The 19,622-nt window shown below is 42.0% G+C and overlaps 1 protein-coding gene across 3 annotated transcripts in view; it reads right to left on the bottom strand.

Moving 5' to 3' along the window:
• The window catches only part of ETV6 (ETS variant transcription factor 6), a 225,605-nt gene that overhangs the window by 127,813 nt on the left and 78,170 nt on the right, over positions 1–19,622 (bottom strand). Inside the window, exon 2 of one of the 3 annotated variants that reach the window (XM_081310392.1) lies at positions 3,781–3,907. The exons of 1 other annotated variant lie outside the window; for it this stretch is intronic. In XM_081310392.1, the coding sequence (XP_081166518.1) occupies positions 3,781–3,907 (127 nt within the window). Of the gene's footprint in view, positions 1–3,780; positions 3,911–19,622 lie in introns of all 3 variants that reach the window. One more of the 3 variants, XM_081310391.1, reaches the window with a different exon arrangement.

The raw sequence follows: 19,622 nt of genomic DNA, 5'->3' as shown, positions 1-19,622 counted from the left end.
GGTCCCTTTAAAGGATGGAACTTATTTTTTCACCTGCCCGCTATAATTGTTGTACTTTAGCCCTTCTACCTCCAAGCATACAACAACAACAAAAAAAAGTTTATAAAAGAAGAAGAAAAAAGTCATGTCGTTTCTATTTTCTCAGCAAACATACTTGTGTTTGCTCCCCTAGTGAGCAGCGGAGCTCTGCTGCAGGACTGTTGAAGGGCACCATCCTGAAAATTTGGGCAGTGAGTCAGTCCAGCACGATAGGCCTGGTCCTTCTTCCCTTGACTCTTCTCCTTCCCCCCACCATCCCTTCAGTCCCTCATAATCACCACTTAACACAATGCTCCATTTATCACTTGGCTTTTATCACAGGCAAATAAAAGGGAGAGCATCACTTTGTACTTCTCAATAGCATGCTAATTTGTTAGGGCTGTGTCTTCAGTTTAGGTCTCGCCTTGTGTTTGCAGAACAAACTGGTGAGAAACTCTGTATGAGAATCTTAGCTTTTATGATCCCTGCCCTCCTCTCTCCAAGGGTAAGATTTTGATTTAAGAATGAAAGAAAGCAAAAAAGGTAAGAGAAAGGCTTTATCTGGAGATCAAGTGATAAATGGAGAAAAAAAGCCACTTGGAGCCATCCCAGTCTGGTGAATATCTCTTTAAAACAAGCAGCTAAAAATGCTTTCAACCCAGTAATACCATAAATGTCCTGCTGCTGTCTTGGCTTTCAGATTCTTCCCCGTACTTTCCATGAGCATTCCACTGGGAATTGCCTGGAATCCCAGATTAAAACAGCAATAACCCAATTCCCCTGTTAGAATATTTATTTTCACTAAGGTTTGGAAACTCAGCTGGGATGCATCTTCAAGTGTGTGGCCCCAGTCTTAACCTTCTATTTGCCTCTCAAACAGCATGAGAAGCAGTCAAGTCCTGAACAGGACAGGGAAGCTGGGCCTTGCTCGGAAAGCCCCAGCTGAAGGCAAACAGCAAGAGCCTGGGAACCTCCACTTTCAGAGGATTTGTTCCAGATGTCATGTCGGGACCATGGTATCACAAAGGGACTCATGTGGATTACCAAGGAGAGATATGTAAAATTAGACTGCCAGAGTACACATTTAGGCAAAGCCATTATCCTAACCTGAATCCACAATCTAACTACTGATTATGCACCAAAGTCAGCAGTAATGTGCTACAGCTGGATGATTGTCTATGTGAGGATCCAGGCACATGTCCATCCAAGGGTAATATGCAAACTACTCAGCAACAGACAGAACAAGTTAGAATGGATTCCAGCCATAAACCAATGTTGTGGCCACATCAGTCATAAATCTAGCCAAGTATCATCCCTGAATTCATCCACCCATCTTCAAAAATATTTATTAAACACATACTTATATGGTGACATAAAGGATAGAAGCCTAGGCTCTGGAATCAGGCATAATTGAGTTTGAATCTTTATCTCTTATGAGTTTTGCAATCAACCTTAAAAAATTACTTAAATTCTCTAAGTCCTTATGTGTGATATGGAGATATTACATTGCGAGAATGAAATAAAATAATTTATATATACAGAATTTCACTGTGCCAGGAACAGGATAATCCCACAGTTATTAGCTATTATGATTGTATCCTAGGCATATACTGGGAGCAAGTAATTACTGGTAAGCGGCACAGAAGTGGTTCAATGAAAGAACTGACACTAGAAGAAATTAAAGTGTTGGTATTGAAGAAATGGTTCCAAGGAGAAGGAAAGCTTATATGAGAACTGCGTATTTTAAATATAGTAAGGATCTTAAATATTTGCTACTCCAAATGTGGTCCCACATGATTGGGAAACTGAATTAAACAACTGACTGCAGTCAAACAGCAGAACGAGCTATGAATTAAGACCTCTTGACTGCTGGTTTGGCTTGTCTATTTGCTTGCTTGCTTCTTTGTTTTACCATGATAACTTTTTAGGGAGAGAGTTCCACAGCAAAAGAGCTTACATATGTCAAAGGCATTCAGAGGTGAACCATGAGTTAGGGCCTCCTTGGGGGATGTTGCAAAATACAAGAATACAAAGTTATGAAAGAAACCTCAGCTTGTTTGGGACAAGTGTTCATTATTTCTTTTCTCTCTGTACTAGAATTTAAGCTCCATAAGAACAGGGAGCTTTGTCTTCTGTCTTTGTTTCTGTACCCTGATCCTAGAAGCAGATAATCAGTAACTACAAATGGAATGAACAAATGAATGAGATTAGGTGGTACAAGTGTTTTGCCTACATGGCATGAGTATGTTCCACCCTGAAGTGAATATTCCTGATGTAAATATACTGGGCATAGGGCAATATCTGGAGAGAAATCTTCTATTGTCTGCCCACCATTTCTTTGCCAGTTCTGTCCGCTGCAATGGTGCCCTATGGTGCCCTAAAACTCCAGTCAGTGCCCGCAGTCATGACCATGGCCTTTACAGTTCCAACCTCCTTTTTAAAAGTTCATTGTAGAGGAAAAGATGGTAGAATGGGGCTGTGTCCTTTACCTCTCTACCCAGGTGAAGCAGGAATGTCTACACCACAGTAGGCAGCAACTTTGTAATTACCAACAGACACAGCAAACTGAAGAGGGGAAGGAGTTTCATGTTGCCAGTTCCTTGCAAAAATCCCAGCAACCATCCTCACTGTAGGCAGAAGGGATAAACCAGCAATGTCTCCCAGGACCCCTAGCATCATTCATCTGATTCTCTGATTTATCAGAGAGAGAGAAAAGGAGAGCCTGGGTCCCCTGTTTCCTGTTTTATTTTTCTGTACTTTTAGTAAGCAACCTTCTGAGGAAGGATGGAAACAAAAGGAGAATAGCCTGAAAGAGATGGCCAGCATGACTGTACCACCATTTATGTCACTGGGATTCAACTAGGGAAGGGTCAAGTTGTCCCCAGGAACCTCCAGAACCTGGACTTGTGCTCTCAGGATATCATCCAAGCTGGAGAATGTGGCATTTTCTTGGATACCAGGATCAGGGTGGGAATCAGGTGATTCATTTTCTCCAGTTGCCCCAATCACATTTTATCACCTGGACTTAAGTGGCAGTACAGGAAAGACAGATCAAAAACAGAACTGGCAGATGTCAATGCTTTGGACCCGATGTCTGCCAAGGTTGCAGCTGAAAATTCAGATGGAAGGTGGTGGAGGCAAGGAGTAGGGATGATATGGGAGAGGATGGTGGAACTACTACAAACTAAAGCTGCTGAGGCAAAGCAAACCCCAGCAGAGAGTAGAAGAAAAGAGGAGACCAGGGAAAAGACATATATCAGCATATAAAATGTAACCCGCCATGAGAAAAGAAGGGAGGGGGAGTCTACAAAGAAGAGAGAGCACCAGCTTAAAAGCAAAGCAGGGAGTGAAGTGAGTGAATCAGAAACTAAGCCTCATTCAGATCAAAGAAAACTTTAAAGGGGAGTAGGTGAATCTAGGAATACAGATAAACATGGCATAACAATAATAATCTGCCTCCTAGGACACTGAATTGACTCTGCCATATAGTGCACATTTCCTTTTTTTTTTTTTCCACATATCATCAGACATGAAATAAATACACTGAGAAATAAGCGTCAAGAATCTCAAACTTTTCATGGCCATTATGGGGTGGGGTCAAAAGATTCCAAAGCAACCAAAGCGAACAAGGCAGAGTCCTGTGAAAACGGCCTCAGAGTTTGCCCCTCCATGGCTCGGAGCCCTCTGCCTCCCCCGCCCCGTGCGGTCCAGCAGCCTGTCTGTCAGTTTGTCCTTCCCCTTCCCTTGGCAGCCGACACTCACGCAGGTGCGCTGGCAGGCGGATCGAGTCTTCCTCCATCCTAAGCGCTCGAGGCACTGGAACATGAAGTGGAGTTGAGGAAGCGTAACTCGGCACCGGGCTCTCTGGAGGTGTATATGAAATTCGTTCCTGCTGTTAAAAATAAGGGCAGGAAGAGGCGAGGGGGTTAAAAAGGCAGTGAAAGCTTGGAATGGAGGTGTGAAACTACCCGGGGTGTGGGAAGCAAAAGGGAGGTGGGGCATTCGGAATACCTGGTTCATAAATTGTCCTTTAGATGCTTCATATTTGAGGTTTATAAAAAATGCAGGAAAGGTTGAATATTGATTGGGCTCTTTGGACTGAGGTCAACAGATGTGTACCCCTGTGGTTTGTTCAGGTAATGAGAGGGACACAGGTGAGCCAATGGGGAGAAAAAAAGTCCAAGAGAATAGCAAAAAACCAACTCTCTCAAAAATTATTTTTCCAAGTCACATATCAATGTCACCAATGCATTAACACCACATTTCCTCTTCTCTGGCAATAACCCCAGCTTCTAATCAAAATATGATTCTATACTCAGATCCAGTAAGAGTATATTAAATAGGCGAAGTGGAAAGTAATGGCTAAAAAGACCTAGGTTTTGTTAATAAATCTATGAGCAAAGTTTTTCTATCATCTTTCTCTCACAAAACAATAACCATAACCAAAAATATCCAACATTTAATTTCTTCCTTCCTAAGAGACAATGATCTGCAGAATTAGTAGGTGTCTCTTTGTTCCTTCATATCCCATCAGAATCTGTATTTCCTTTCCCTCTAAAATATTTCAGACATCTTCAAAGAATTGTTTGGACTAAGGAAAGCATTATTTAAATGAAGATGCTTAATGACAGTAGGAGGGGCTTCAGTAAAATCACCATTTGAATTCAAATGAGCAGTGTTTGCTAGATCAATTAAAAGAAACTGGATGGGGTGTGAAGGATTATTATTAGTTTGAAGTTAAAATATTGCAAATAATGGCAAGAAACCAACTAGTATATTCAGTGAGAACAGTAGTACAATTTGCATCTCAGATCTACACACCAACTAGTTTGATTTGCAGTCACATACATAAACATAACTTCCGTTAGCTTCTGTGGTTTAACTGGGCAAAGTAGGACATACAAAGTCCAAAAATAAGTTGGGATGAAAAGACCAGTAAGATGCCATTATGAAAATTTTAAAAACCAGGAGCAAAAGAAAATCCTAGATTAAAGTAAAGTGAAGATGGTGTTTACTTTTTGAAAGGATAGTTCTTTCAACATTTTACATCTCTTCAAATGTGCAAAGGGAAGCAGGGGAGTCCCCTGACCCTACAACCAAATTAAAACTTCTGCTCATGGCCTGGAAAGTTTGGTGGTTGTGGCAGGAAATTTCAATTTTAAATGAATATATACATATTGTTGCAATTTCCAGATGGAATTGCTACACCTTCCCTAAGGCATCCACTAGCAGAAACTAGGGTGGGTGGAATATTTCTGTTTAAACATACATCTTAAAGTTTCCTGGTGAATTTGTTAATTCAGGGCAGACCCAAATATCCTAGATTTGATTTCTATGTCAATCAAGATGTCTTATGAAAGGTCACCCAGAGGCAAAACTGTCAACTTCACTTTTCTCGAACTTTACCAAATATCACACATAGTTTGAGCAACTCTAACTTAAGGAGGAGTTACACTTTTTGGTGTTTGTGTTAGGATAGTTTAAGAGGCAAAGATATATAATCACATGTATGGGAAACATTAAATTTGTTTAGGGATTTTGCTAGGTGAGATGTGCTTTTAAGCATTTCAAACATAATCTGTTTTTCTAGATTAATTTTTTTTCTAAATTCTCCATTCTCCTCCACCCTCACATGATCCCCCAATCTCGTCATACATGTAGATGTTTGCCATTAGCTTTATTCCCAGAACTAGCTTTCTGTTTTGTTATGGTTTTTGCAGAAGCGAAACAGTTGGTGAAGAAAATACTGTGCAACCAAAGGGTCTCCAAAGGGCATGGCATGAGTGCAAGAAATAGAGAGGATGGTATTTCATAATACAATTATTTTTCCCTTAAAGCAAGGAGAAACAAGGTCCTCTAGCTTGTCTATGAAAACCAGGCCAACTCATCCCTGCCTCCTCAACTCCATCAAGGACAAGCTGGAGAAGCCCAGCCCTCAAAATTACTTCTACTTTATTTCTTGGGAAATCTGCCTCCCGCCTACTGATAGGAATCCAGGGAGGCTTCACCTCTGCAGTGTGTTAGGTGCTGGCTTGTGTCATTATATTTGTGCCTTCATTTCCCTGAAGTTTCTTAGGAAGAGTTTTTACTTCTACTTGGTTCCCTCACCTCACAGCTACACTGACGTAGCACACTTGAGCACCTGCCTGGATGTTATGTCATCCTCTCCCATACCCATCCAAGAAATTGTAAGAGACAACTGAACTATTTCATAATGAAACCTACAGAAGGCAGGCCAGAGACTGAACAACTGTGACCCTGAACTCCACTCATTCCTGAGGATAGCTTCCACTATGGTGAAAGTCAGGATTGCAACCTGCAAGCTGAGAGCAGGAAGCTCTTTTTAAAAGGTTCAAGGAAGAGATCTGTCAGTCACTGAAGAGAGTTTATCTTGACCAAGTGGAGGAAAGCAAAATGTGCTTCTAGAACCTCAAGCAATCTGCCAGCAGCCAACACAACCTACTGGAACCCTGGGTTCAGCAGACAAAAGAGCCCCAGGGGACCCCAGGAAGGATGTTGCCCAGTGCACAGGCTTTTTTCTGAGAAGAGAACACACCGCTGGGAATCCCATACTGCAGAGTTAACTCCTTTTGTCTCTCTTTGTGACTCTCTAGTGGTCCTCATTTTTTATTTGATTACTATAACCATGTACTTATCTTCTATAATGGCACATCAGCACACTACCAGCAATTAGAAAAATCATACAAATACCACCTGCTCAGATGGAGACAGCTAGACAGAGGAACGCAGGGAGACTAACAGCCAATGTTCCAAAGAAAGGGAACTCTATTCTCACAACTGCTTCTGGTCTGATCCCAACAAAAGAGGGGGCTAGGTAGAGTTGACAGCACACTCATCTCTAAAGCAAACTATCAGATGAAAACCAGAGGTGCTTTATTTTAACATGGGGTGGGAGAGAAGGGAGTAAGGATTTTCCCAGGAGAATTATAAACACAGCTCTAATTAAATTAAAATGCTGCAGACAGTGATATTAATGCATTCGAGTGTTGTAGGGGCATAAACTGCAGGTGTAGGTCAATGATGTGACTAAAGATGCAGTCATGTGGTTATGTTATTGTTTAGATGCTGAAAAACATAAGTAAAACAGGCTGCTCTCAAATTTGTAAACCCAATCTAAACCAACTGGCTGAACAGAAGCAAACGCACTGCAATTTCTGAGGGTAATTACAATACCTATAGGGACAGTGGCAAGGAGAGGTAGAGAATAGCTCAAAGCTCAGAAAAGAAAAAATAAAGGTGAAAATAATTTTAAGCAAAGGGTATAGAATGGTACCAAATTCAAAATGACTTACATTTCTCTCCTCCTTTCCTTCTCCAAACCATGAAGGCCAATGATAGGTACCCATCTAATTATGCTTCTTTTCATATTAAATACCTAGCAACCTGTGAACCTGTGACTCCCATGTAAACCACCATGTTTACCACCGCTTCTTTTCTGGGGGGTACCTGGGATTGAACTCAGGGGCACTCTCCCACTGAACCACATCCCCAGCCCTATTTTGTATTTTATTTAGAGACAGGTTCTCACTGAGTTGCTTAGCACCTCACTTTTACTCAGGCTGGCTTTGAACTCATGATCCTCCTGCCTCAGCCTCCAGAGCTGCTGGGATGACAGGCATGTGCCACCACACCTGGCAAGGCTTACCACTTTTGTGCTCAGCAGGGGAATGGCATCCCCACAACAGACTGCACATTATGGAAGAGCCAAACAGAAAAAAATATCACCAAAATAGTCCTTCCTTTTCAAAATTATTCAGTATAGAACTTCTACATGTCTTAGGGATCCCCCTAGGGCATTTATGTACTTGTTCCTATACAATGGACCCTTTAGGTTGAAGGATTGGGAAACTTGGGAGTTTATTGTTAATTAAATACTAATTCTCTGGAAATAAAGCATTTTGGCAGTTGAGACAAACAGAAATAAAGTTGGTGTACTTCCACTAAGATGTTTTGCAGGTCATTGCAAAGATTCCTAAACTAAAGAGCCGAGATGTCCAGATTTAGGAAACTTTTCTAGAAATTGCCCCATCCCCATTATAAATACCCAGATTATTCCCCCATGCTGGTTCTTGAAGTCTGTGTAGGCAGTCCTGAGGAGGAGGAGTGTCACAGAGCTATGATAAAATGCCATAGGAGCCATGGCCATGCTGATGCACTTTGGTGTCCTATCACTGCAATGACAAGCTGCCACCCAGACAAGATGGGAAACAGCAGGCAGCAAAGAGAGTGCTGGCACTGGCCCTCTCTACCCGGGAGGGAAGGCTGACTTTCCCATCAGCAGGTTTTCTAAGGAAAGCTGCTTGCAAAGCTGAGGCTTGTACTCTCATCAGCCTGTATAGCCTGAACAGAAGAAATCTCTCCTATGGGAGGCTATTTATTGAAATTTACTAAATTAATGTCTGGACACACAGTTTCTCAAGTACACTCTTCTGGCTGGAGAATGATCCAAGGTGGTGGTGCTGGCTTTCATTAAACAGGTTTTCATTAAGTGAGCCTTTATTAACAAGCTATATCTACTCATTACCAAAACACTGAATAAACAAAAATTTGCCTGTACCGTTTTCTAGGTTTTGGGCATCATGGATGCAAACAGACATGAGAACCTAAACTATATGTGCTCCTGAGAGTCCATGTCTTCACTGGAAAAAGAAATTCATTGAATATTTTGTCCACCCCAAAATTCAGTGAGAGAAAGAACTTGAGAAAAGATGCAAATGTGGCCACAGATAATCAATTTTTGGATTCTCCCCAGAAAGGAACAGTATACCCTAAGATCTGGGGTGAGGAAAAATACTCCAGGTATTCAAACAAAAGTTCTAAAGTAGAAGACCAGATTCAGAAGTAAAGTTGTGATGATTTCTTCCCACCCCAGGAAGGTTCTAGAAGATGCCTAAACCAGGGGTCCAATTTCACTTTCTTCCTGGTGTCCAGGGCCCCTCGAGAGAAATATCTTTCGGGAGACTGTCATTAATTTTTTTCAAACAAAATGATTTTAGGACGCTTGCAGGATGTATATCAGTACTTCCAGCGGGGAGAAAATGGGAGGGCCCTGTTGAAATTGCGGTGGTTGGGAAACACATTCCTGGTCTCTGGAGCTTCCTCCCTGGGCTACCCAGATGGCCCTCAGGGAGAGGGAGCACCTGACAAACCACACTCAACACTAGGCCAGGGCTCTTCCTTCCAGCCTGGTTTCACCAGTGCCCTTTTTCTGTAAGTTTATGAAAATGTTTTAGGACCTTACATTTGTGGATTCTTGTTTAAAGCTGAAATAAACAAGGCAAGGAGTCCCTTGTCTCCTCTTTTGGACCAGGGACATCCTAAAATCAGAAGACAGTGAATTGCATCTGCCAAACAGCACAATTAAGTCAAAGCATCTTAGGTTTTCCTTTTATCCAGATTTGTTATCCATGCACAGTGAGGTTTAGAAAAGAAAAAGAACATTAGCAACAGGCCCTGCAATCAAGCCTTGCTGTAAAAGGTCATTGAGACTTCTTCCTCCCTATGATTAAGAAATACTTCAACATTCATTTTGTATTCATGATAAGCCCAGGCCTGTACTAGGCATTGCAAGTTACAGAACTATAAGTCCTAAGGATTTCCATGATGGCCCCAAAATTAAAAATTCTGTGCAGGGGCTGGTGATGTAGCTCAATGACAAAGCGCTTGTCTGATATCCAAGGCCCTGGGTTTGATCCCTCGCACTGCAAATAAATAAATAATTATAAAAATTCCCCAGGCTTGGTGGCACACACTGGTAATCCCAGCGACTCGAGAGGCTGAGGCAGGAGGATCAAGAGCTCAAAGCCAGCCTCAGCAAAAGCGAGGCGCTAAACAATTCAGTGAGACCCTATCTCTAAATAAAATATAAAATAGGGCTGGGGATGTGGCTCAGTATATATGAGTTCGATCCCTGGTCCCCTCAAAAAGATCCAGTGTCATTTTACCAGTAAATATGTATGAGCACTCATATATACATACTTATACCTCTCAGACTACATCCTAATCTTAGTTGGAAAGCATAGACATTGTAACAACCAGAAAAGGGAGTTTAGCATTAAGGGAAGATGAGGTCTGTGCTTCCTGTGGCGCCCTTAGGGGCCCTCACAAAAAAAAAAAAAAAAAAAAAAAAAGGAGGCAAAGAAGGCATCCTAGGCTCCACTCCACAGTAGGGAACCTGATCTGAAGATCACAGGGCTTAAGCAACCTGTTCCAGTCACCAGCTCATGACCCGGCTGGTATTTGGGTACAAATAGTCTTATTCCACTCCTCTGAACTGTTTTTAATAAAGAGGAGCAATGGCATGTAAGTCATGCTGGCCAGTCAACAATGGCTTCCCAGCTCATGGGGAATTCCAAGAGATAAGTTCAAGCTCGTAAGAACTGTAGCAACCTTGGAATATTTCATGGCTGTGAATCTGTTCACACTCCTCTTGAAATTCCACTGGGGCCCCTGAGGGTCACTCAGCAGAGCTGCCTAAACCAGGGTGTCTACTTTATTCAGCTTGTTGCTTATCTCACAAAGAGAACAGATGGAGGGTGTAAATGCATTTAGCTAAAGGAAGGGGACTAACTATGATGAATGGGAAAGTTGTCTTTACCTCTGAACAGGAGAGCATCAGAATTCATCCCGGGATGTGTATTTACTGCAGGACACAATCAATAGGGCCACTAGGACATTGAAAGATCACTTGTGTAAATGATAACTTTACCTTGGACTGAAATCTCATCTTGGGTATTAACAATAAGAAACCATTTCCCCTCCTCAACTCTTGCCATTTATCTAAGGGCAGCAAATCTAAATGTACAGGTGAGATAAATAGAAGCACTGAGAAGGAAAAGACCCTGTCAACATTTATTTGGTGTCTATAGTAAGCAGATCTGTGTGCCAAGAAGCCATGGAGTCCACTTCTAGAATTTGCAATGGTGTCACAGTCCAAGCAAAGCTCCATCAACAGCCTGAAGATGTACATTCCCAAATGAAAGATGAATGAAGGCATTGATGATATACCTGGCTTATGGGGCAGAAAGACTAAAGGGTCTGCAGAGATGCCTTTAAATATTGGAAGGGCAGGTAAAAGTAAAAGTTGAGGCTTATTTATTGTTTTAGTCAGCTTTCTGTTACTATAATAAATTCCTGAGATAATCAATGTATAAAGAGAAAAGGTTTATTTTGGCTCACAGTTTTGGAGGCTCCAGTTCAGAATCAATGGGCCTTTTGCTTTGGGCAGCACAGCATGGTAGAAGCACATGATAGAGTAAAGCCTCTCACTCAGCTCAAGGCTGGGAAGCAAAAGAGAAAAAGAGGAAGGGACTAGGGTTCCACTTTCCCCTTTGAGAGCATACCCACAATGACCCAAAGACCTCCCACCAGGCCCCACCTCTTAAAGGTTCCACCACCTCTCAATGGCATCACTCCAGGGACCAAGCTTTAAAACACATGGGCCTGCACAATTCACAATAGCAAGACTGTGGAACCAACCTAGATGCCCTTCAATAGACAAATGGATTTAAAAAATGTGGCATTTATACACAATGGAGTATTACTCTTCACTAAAAAATGACAAAATCATGGCATTTGCAGGGAAATGGATGGCATTAGAGCAGATTATACTAAATGAAGCTAGCCAATCCCTAAAAAACAAATGCCAAATGTCTTCTTTGATATAAGGAGAGTAACTAAGAACAGAGTAGGGAGGAAGAGCATGAGAAGAAGATTAACATTAAACAGGGGTGAGAGGTGGGAGGGAAAGGGAGAGAGAAGGGAAATTGCATGGAAATGCAAGGACACCCTCAGGGTTATACAAAATTACATACAAGAGGAAGTGAGGGGAAAGGGAAAAAAAGGGGGGGGAATGAATTACAGTAGAGGGGGTAGAGAGAGAAGAGGGGAAGGCAGGGGAGGGGAGGGGAGGGGGGGATAGTAGAGGATAGGAAAGGCAGCAGAATACAACAGACACTAGTATGGCAGTATGTAAAAACGTGGATGTGTAACCGATGTGATTCTGCAATCTGTATACGGGGTAAAAATGGGAGTTCATAACCCACTTGAATCAAAGTGTGAAATATGATATATCAAGAGCTATGTAATGTTTTGAACAACCAACAATAAAAATTTAAAAAAATATATTGATAACCTACCCCCCCAAAAAAAATAAAAAATAAATAAAACACATGGGCCTTTAAGGAGACCCTTATCCAAACCACAGCGCCTGTATACCCAAAGAGAGCAGAGTCAGCCACAGATGGGTGTACCAGAAGAAAAGCCTAACAGCTGAAGCCTCCAAAGGCCAACAAAAGTCCCCCAAAGCCAATTGAAGTGGAGAGGAGAAGGTTATTCTAAAGGGCTTTCCACACAGGGAAGGAGCTCAGGCAGGCTCTTTAGAAATCCAAGATGCCACTTCTGTACAACCTTCTACCCACTGGTGAGGCAAAGCTTATTAATGACAGTGTGGGTGGGGCAGGCCCAAATGTAACATGAACACCAGGCCCCCTTCTCTACCAGTGAGTTCCCAAGTCCCCTCCATGTCCTAGAGTTCCATCAAATATAATCTGAAAAAGCACTAGTTTCTAGAACTGGGATTACCAAAGCAAAAAACTCAAACAGATTTCTTATTGCCCCAACTTTAAAACATTTTCATTAAGATCCTTTCCACTCCTGAGGTGCCATGAGTTTTATTCCCTCTGTCTGAATTTCTCAGACATTTCTGACATGAATAGTAAGCAGAATCTAAAGCTGTGATTCCTTTTAATGCCAGGTTGTGGTTTCCAGGGAGTACTGTGGAGCTGGCCCAGCTCTAAGGATGCACGGATGGTTAGCTCATTTGGCTGGAACCCAGCGCTGAGGCACAAGCAAGCAAGGTTACAAGCTTCAGACCTGCATGGGAAAATTAAATTCCCTCCATTCCACAACCTTAGACGACACCCCTCATCCCTGCCATGATGTAGACAGCGGCTTTTGCTCAAAGCATGGTTCATTTGAGCTCCACAGAGCACATCACCACTCCTGGGAACGCCAGGCCAGTGCTATCCACGGTGGGTCACAGCTTCACTTCAGGACAAGGTGGTGTGGCTTCATTTACACCAAACCATTATGTGTACCTCTGGAAAAAATCAACGCTTGCTGTTGGATTTACCCAGAAATGTCCCTAGGTTTTTGATCTGCCTTTTAAAAGAGGGTCACTGAATCCTTTCTTTCCAACTGTTTCCAGCAGCAGAAGGAACAGGTACTTAAATTAGCAGCGGTTTGTATCCCTGGCAAAACAAAGTGGCCAAGTGCAGCTCCTTATTAGCTGTTTTCTCCTCCATTAATGCTATTCCCTTTAATGGTTTGGCTATTACGATTAGCCAATCTGCGTTGTCCCTGCCTGGGGCTAACAAGTAATGAACTGAGAGAGTTGCCATTTACTTGCATCAAGGGCACCATTAGAGAAAGCTTCTCAATTTCTCCCCACAAATGAGAGAGACCTTCCAGGCATGTCCCACTGCCACAGGACTGCTCCTGTACATCACTGTGATGCCCTTGGAGGCAGGAGCTGCCCCTGGGACTCATGGGACTGAAAACCTGAGTAGAGAGGAGGTCGAAGGTCAGGCTCCTACAGACCAGGATGACCTCCAGGGTTGCTTTGAATTCCTCCCTCCCTTCACCTGCTTTATCTGGCCTGGTAAGTCCCTCACCTCCTCCAATAGCTTTCTTCTTTCGGTTATAGCATTACTCTGGGCTCTGCTCTTTTTTATTTCTTTCTATATCCTGGAAGTCTGGTAAAAGGAAGAGAGAGAAAGAGAGAAGCTATGGCTCAAACCCACAATCCCAGCGAGTTGGTAGAAAAAAGTTGAGGGAGGCAAGTCAGACCTCCTTTAAAAGGAAAAAGATTTTTTTGTGTGTGCTGTGATTTATCTTTTCAAAATGCTTATTGCTTAAGTGGACCACCCATGCCTAATTAGAAACTTTAGGTTTTGAAGACCAGACAGCAGAGCAAGGGGAAAAGGTTTGCATTCTAATTCAAATGTGGGTAATCCAGAGTAATGCGGAAAGATGCTGTGTGCTTTGTAGTGCTGGCCCAGGCTCTAGGCAGCCCCTGGGGAGCTGTTTTAATGAAACCCGGCAAGGCCCTCATGCCCCCACCCCCACCCACAGGGCAGAGAGCAGGAAGAAGGTGAGTAGCAACCATTACCATGGTCAAACTAAAGAGATGCCCTAGCTCTACACATATCAGATAACTCTTGGGTTACTTCGAACTGAGAAGTAAAAATAAATAGAAAAGGGCTGGGGGATGTGGCTCAAGCGGTAGCGCGCTCGCCTGGCATGCGTGCGGCCAGGGTTCGATCCTCAGCACCACATACAAACAAAGATGTTGTGTCTGCTGAAAACTAAAAAAATAAATACTAAAAAAAATTAAAAATAAATAAAAATAAAAAATAAATAGAAAAAGCCCTGCAGGGGCTGGGATTGAGGCTCAGCGGTAGAGCGCTCGCCTAGCTCAGGAGGAACCCGGTTCGATCCTCAGCGCCACATAAAAATAAAGGCATTGTGTTGTGTCCATCTACACCTAAAAAGTAAATATTAAAAAAAAAGAAAAGAAAAAGCCCTGCAAACTATACCTAGAGAAACAAGCACAAATTCAATCAATAAGTGAGTCCACATCTAGTGTTGCTATCTGAGGAACCGCAATAATGATGATACTCAGCCTCTTCTGTCACGCCATGTTATTCTAAAAATGAATGGGATGAAGCTTGTACCATATTTTAAATCAAAGGCTCTCCATAAACACAAGGCATGATTATGACAGGAATTTGAGAAGTCCCTCATGAAGCATTACTTTTAATGCATGCTCTAAGAATTACACCTGTCTTAATGTTGTAAAATGGGAAATTAAATTAATTGAAAACAAGAGTGAAGACTGACAACAACCTTGCCATATAACTAAGAAACGAGGACAGAATTTATCTCCTCACTTCTTCCCAGGCTCTATGACCCTAAAAAGTAACATATAGACCATCTTCTACACTGATCAGGAATGCTGCACATCTGTTTTTAGATTTTCCAGAAGTAATAACCATCTCACCAAGTCATTTCTACCTAGACATGTCCAAAAAAAATCACAGACATTCCCTGATTGTTAGACACAAGACTCTGGATCAGAAAAGGCCTCTTCCCCCTTCACTGTGGTCATGGTTAGAAAGACCTGGGAGTTTTGGTTTTTAGTTAACTAATAACGAAAACAAGTTTTGCTGACAAGCATTGCTATGAAAATTCCACTGACATTAATATTCAAAAAAGTAAACCGAGAATGAGAATGCAATATACAAGAGCCTGTGTGTGTGTGTGTGTGTGTGTGTGTGTGTGTGTGTGTGACTGCAAGGGTGAGTAACAAACTATGAAGCAGCACTCTCCTGGCCTTGTGGAGACTAATAGTTCATTTATAGTTCATTTTACATGTAAAAAAAAATGCTTGAATTTCCACATACTTCAGGGACTCAGGATCAGATAACAATTTAGGAAACACATTTTGAATCAGGTTTTCTGAACCTTGGCTGCACGTCAGACTTATTCCAAGAAACTAAAAAAAAAAAAAAAAAAAAAATCCCAGTATCCAAGTAAATCAGAGTGGGGTTGGGAGCCAGGCATTAATAATTGTTAAACTTACTAGGTATTCCAATATGTAGAGTCAAGGTTGAGAATCACTATCTTAAAACGAAACATTAAAAAAAATAGAATAAATCAAGACATATGGTAAATGATTCTCTTTCACAATAGAGTTTAGAAACCTTATTAATCAATTTGCTAATTGTCCTTCCCTCCTGAGTAAATTACCACTGTCCTGCCTTTAACCATAAAACAGCAATCAGTGTAATACAGGAAGTTCCTGAATGGTGACTACCTGACCTACATATGAACAACTGCTCCACGCAGGTGAGTGCAGGGGTTCTTATTCTCTCCTAATCGCCTCTGGAGTTCCTCTGTGGCCATCACAGAAGGCTGCTCGGCCCCACTTTCTGGAGCTCAGCACAGAGCCCTGATCCTCAGCACTGGCTGTACTTCTGTGTGGCAGGAGGACAGGTTAATGGAGGTGAAGGGAGAGGAAATGAAACCCATCCCCCTCTGGCCTGCACTCCCTCCCAAGGGTCTGTGTCAGTCTTCATGTGCTCAGGCCCCAGGACCCCTTCTCCTGCTGAAGAAAGGACCCACATCAAATAGCTTTGGTGACTGGAAAGCCACTGTTTCCTGGTGAAGGGAATGATCGCCAAGGTGGCTGCTACAGAGATTACCTGTGCCATCTTAAAGTGGCCAGTGGGACACATCTTTTCCCCAAAGATACCTTTCTATGCTAATGGTTAGCACCCTCAATGCTCAACCCCGCCCCCCACCCCCAGCAGCTGACTTCTTAATTTAGAATCCTAAACTATTAGACCTTGAGTTTGCAAGGGCTCTTTGCCAAGCCGAAAGCCCTTCAGTTAAAACATGCCTCCACATCCTCTCCACAAGGCAGGAGACAGGCCATAGAAACTAACACAAGACTGACTTGACAGAGGTAAAAACTGAGGCTGAAGTGTTAAGAAAATCCTTGAAGAGGCCAGGCATGGTGGTGCATGCCGGTAATCCCAGTGACTCCAGAGACTGAGGCAGGAGGCTGGGGAGTTCAAAGCCAGCCTCAGCAGCGTAATAAGGCCTTAAATAACTCAGCAAGACCCTGTCTCTAAATAAAATATATATTAAAAAAGGTCTGGGGATATGGCTCAGTGGTTAAGTGCCCCTGAGTTTAATCCCCAATACAAAAAAAAAAAAAAAAAAAAACCAACTTGAATAAACCACGTAACTTTCAGGATGGAGCTAACATCCTAGGTGTAGTAGGACACAATAACTTTATTTTACTTATTTGTTTATTTTTTGTGGTGCTAAGAATGGAACCCAGTACCTCACACATGCTCAGCAAGTGCTCTACCACTGAGCCACAACCTCACTCCCAACATTTTTTAAACTCTTGGTTCCTCATGATTAAGTCTGTACACAAATTGGCTTTAAAGGGTAAGGGTCGTTTACGTAAGAACCTAGGCAATTTATTTACTCTTTTCTTTCTTTCTTTCTTTCTTTCTTTCTTTCTTTCTTTCTTTCTTTCTTTCTTTCTTTCAGGAAAACCTTTGTAAGAAAAAAAAAGCCACTGGAAACTTAAGTTCTTATATAAAACAAAATTTTCAGCAGTTTCCAAGTATCCTGATTTTATCAGTAGTTTATCTCTTCTTTCTTGAAGCAAAATTCAGTTCTAAACTGAGAGGATTGTAGCATGAATATGGCTTTAACAACTGAAATTCATTTGGGTGTTAAAGCAGTAGAGTGGGTTGTAATTCTCTCTGCATCTTCAGAAAGCAACTTGCAAACCAAGCTGTGACGGCAGGCTGTATCACACCAGTCACGCCTCACCAGGGGCTTCACCAACAGGCCTAACATGTAGCTGCCAGTGACTGGGATCTACAAAGAGAAAGATTTGCAAAGTTTAACAAAACGCTGAAGGAGGGACACTGAACATCACTCAGGGTTGAAACAGGAGCTGGAGAAGGGCTGGTATTTCCTTCAACATCATGGAATTCCCCTCTGGTTGAATTACTTTATATTCCTTGCACCAACAAATCAAACCCATGCTGACAGTCCCCAAGATTTCTGCCTGGACGAAAGGTAAAAGGATCACATGGACACAAATGACAAAGCACTAATGTAGTTCTTTGTTCTCAGGAGAATCAGTGGTTTCTGAGTGCGTAAAAATGCACTTGAAAATCATTCTGATTAACACAAGGCAGAGCTATCTTCTCAATTAACCTGCTCTTATTAAAACCTATTTTCCAACCCTCAATTCTCATAAACCCATCCACATAAAAAAGCATGTTAATAGAAGAGGAAAAATGATTCTCTAGCTTTTGCAGTCTAGCAACTTTCCCTAGAAAGTCTGGCTGCCCCTCCAGATAGTTCCACAGGCATTGTATAAACTAGCACTGTGCAACAGAAACAACGCAAGTCACGTGCAATCTAACAATTTCTACTCATCACATTTAAAAAAAGGTAAAATTGACTTAAGTAATTCATTCCACTAAATACAATATAGTACAAATATTCTTTCAATATTAATCACTACATAAAACTACTGAGATCTTACCTTTTTTAAACCGTCTGAAAGTGAGCATCTAGTTTGCATTACATCACATTTCCAAATGAACAATAGCTTTTCACTAGAAACATTTGACCCATAGTGATTTAATAAAATTTACGGTTGAAATAGCAAAATCACATACCCAGGCTACTACAAATATTCTTTAATAACTGATTTGAGTATGTTTTAAAATGAAATTTAATTAAAATTGCATAAAGAATTCGACTTCTTGGTAGCACTAACCATTTCCAGTACAAATGGTAACCCTATTGTACACCCCAGGCTAGATCCTACTGTAGCACCCTACAAGGATGAGTGGGGGCTACAAGATGAAGCCCTGTCCCCATCCTTTCAGAAACATCCTAGACTGGATAGACAATGACTACACATAATCCATGTTCCTCTTCTTCATTTCTCTTAACAATAGTCATTAGAGTTCTCTAAACCGGAAGCCACTTACAGAGAAGGATAAGGGAACAGGGGCACTTTCCACCTGCCCTCTGTACTCAGAGCCCAGGAGCCTTATGACACTGAACAGGAAGAATGCAACAGAGGACCCTTGATGAGATACGCCCCCACCATACAACCAATCTCTAAGACTCACCTCACATTTATTCTTGCATTTAGTCTTTCACCAGTCGTAGCCATCATTATCAGTATGACTTTCCCCTCCTCTCAAGACTGAACACAATACAAGTATGAGCCTGAACAAACACCCTTATTCACCCTTATTACTTCCTTCACACTGATTCTTCCCTCTAAAACTAAAGGGGTGTGGACCCACCTGAGTCTCAGTTTCCATGGATCATCATCATGAAATTGAAACAACTATGCTGGTGGACTGATAAGATTTTGAGTAAATTAGATAAGGTCAAAACATGAAAAAGGGAAATGCAAACCCTGACCTATTATTCTTAAGCAACAGCTTCCATTTCTTTCAGACCTAGGTTCAAAGGCAAATGCCTCTCCCCTTCTCCACTCCTTCAGTCAAGTGCTTTGGAAACCTAATGTGTATTGTCTTACTGCATGATAACACTCTACCCTTTATGTACATTAAGTCCCTGTGAGATTGAAGAATGGGTAGTATTGTTCTCAGTTCAGATTGGAAAAATCAATCTATCTAATTTTTAGAGACTGGCCTTGGATATGTCACTTTTAGATTATAAGGAAAACACAAAGGGAACAGAAGTCTATGACCCTGAGAATCCTGAAACCTAAACAAAAATCTTGCTTACGTTTGACCACTGTTAATAAAAACCCTCTAGTTCACAAAAGGTCCAGAAAACCTCTTGCAGTTGACTGCAGGGTTTTAACCAGCATCCTGGCTCAGTGCTTTACACAGGTAGATCCCTTGCCATCTGGACTCAGTCTCAGGTGCCCCATTCAGGAGCCTGGCGTGTCCTGGGCCAAGTCTCTGCCCACGCCGGCCCAGCCTCAGCAGACCAGG

Source organism: Spermophilus citellus (genome assembly GCF_964194105.1).
Source record: "Spermophilus citellus genome assembly, chromosome: 10".
NCBI lineage: Eukaryota > Metazoa > Chordata > Mammalia > Rodentia > Sciuridae > Spermophilus > Spermophilus citellus.
Note: the sequence above shows the minus strand (reverse complement) of the source record. Positions and strands in the feature narration are given on the sequence as shown.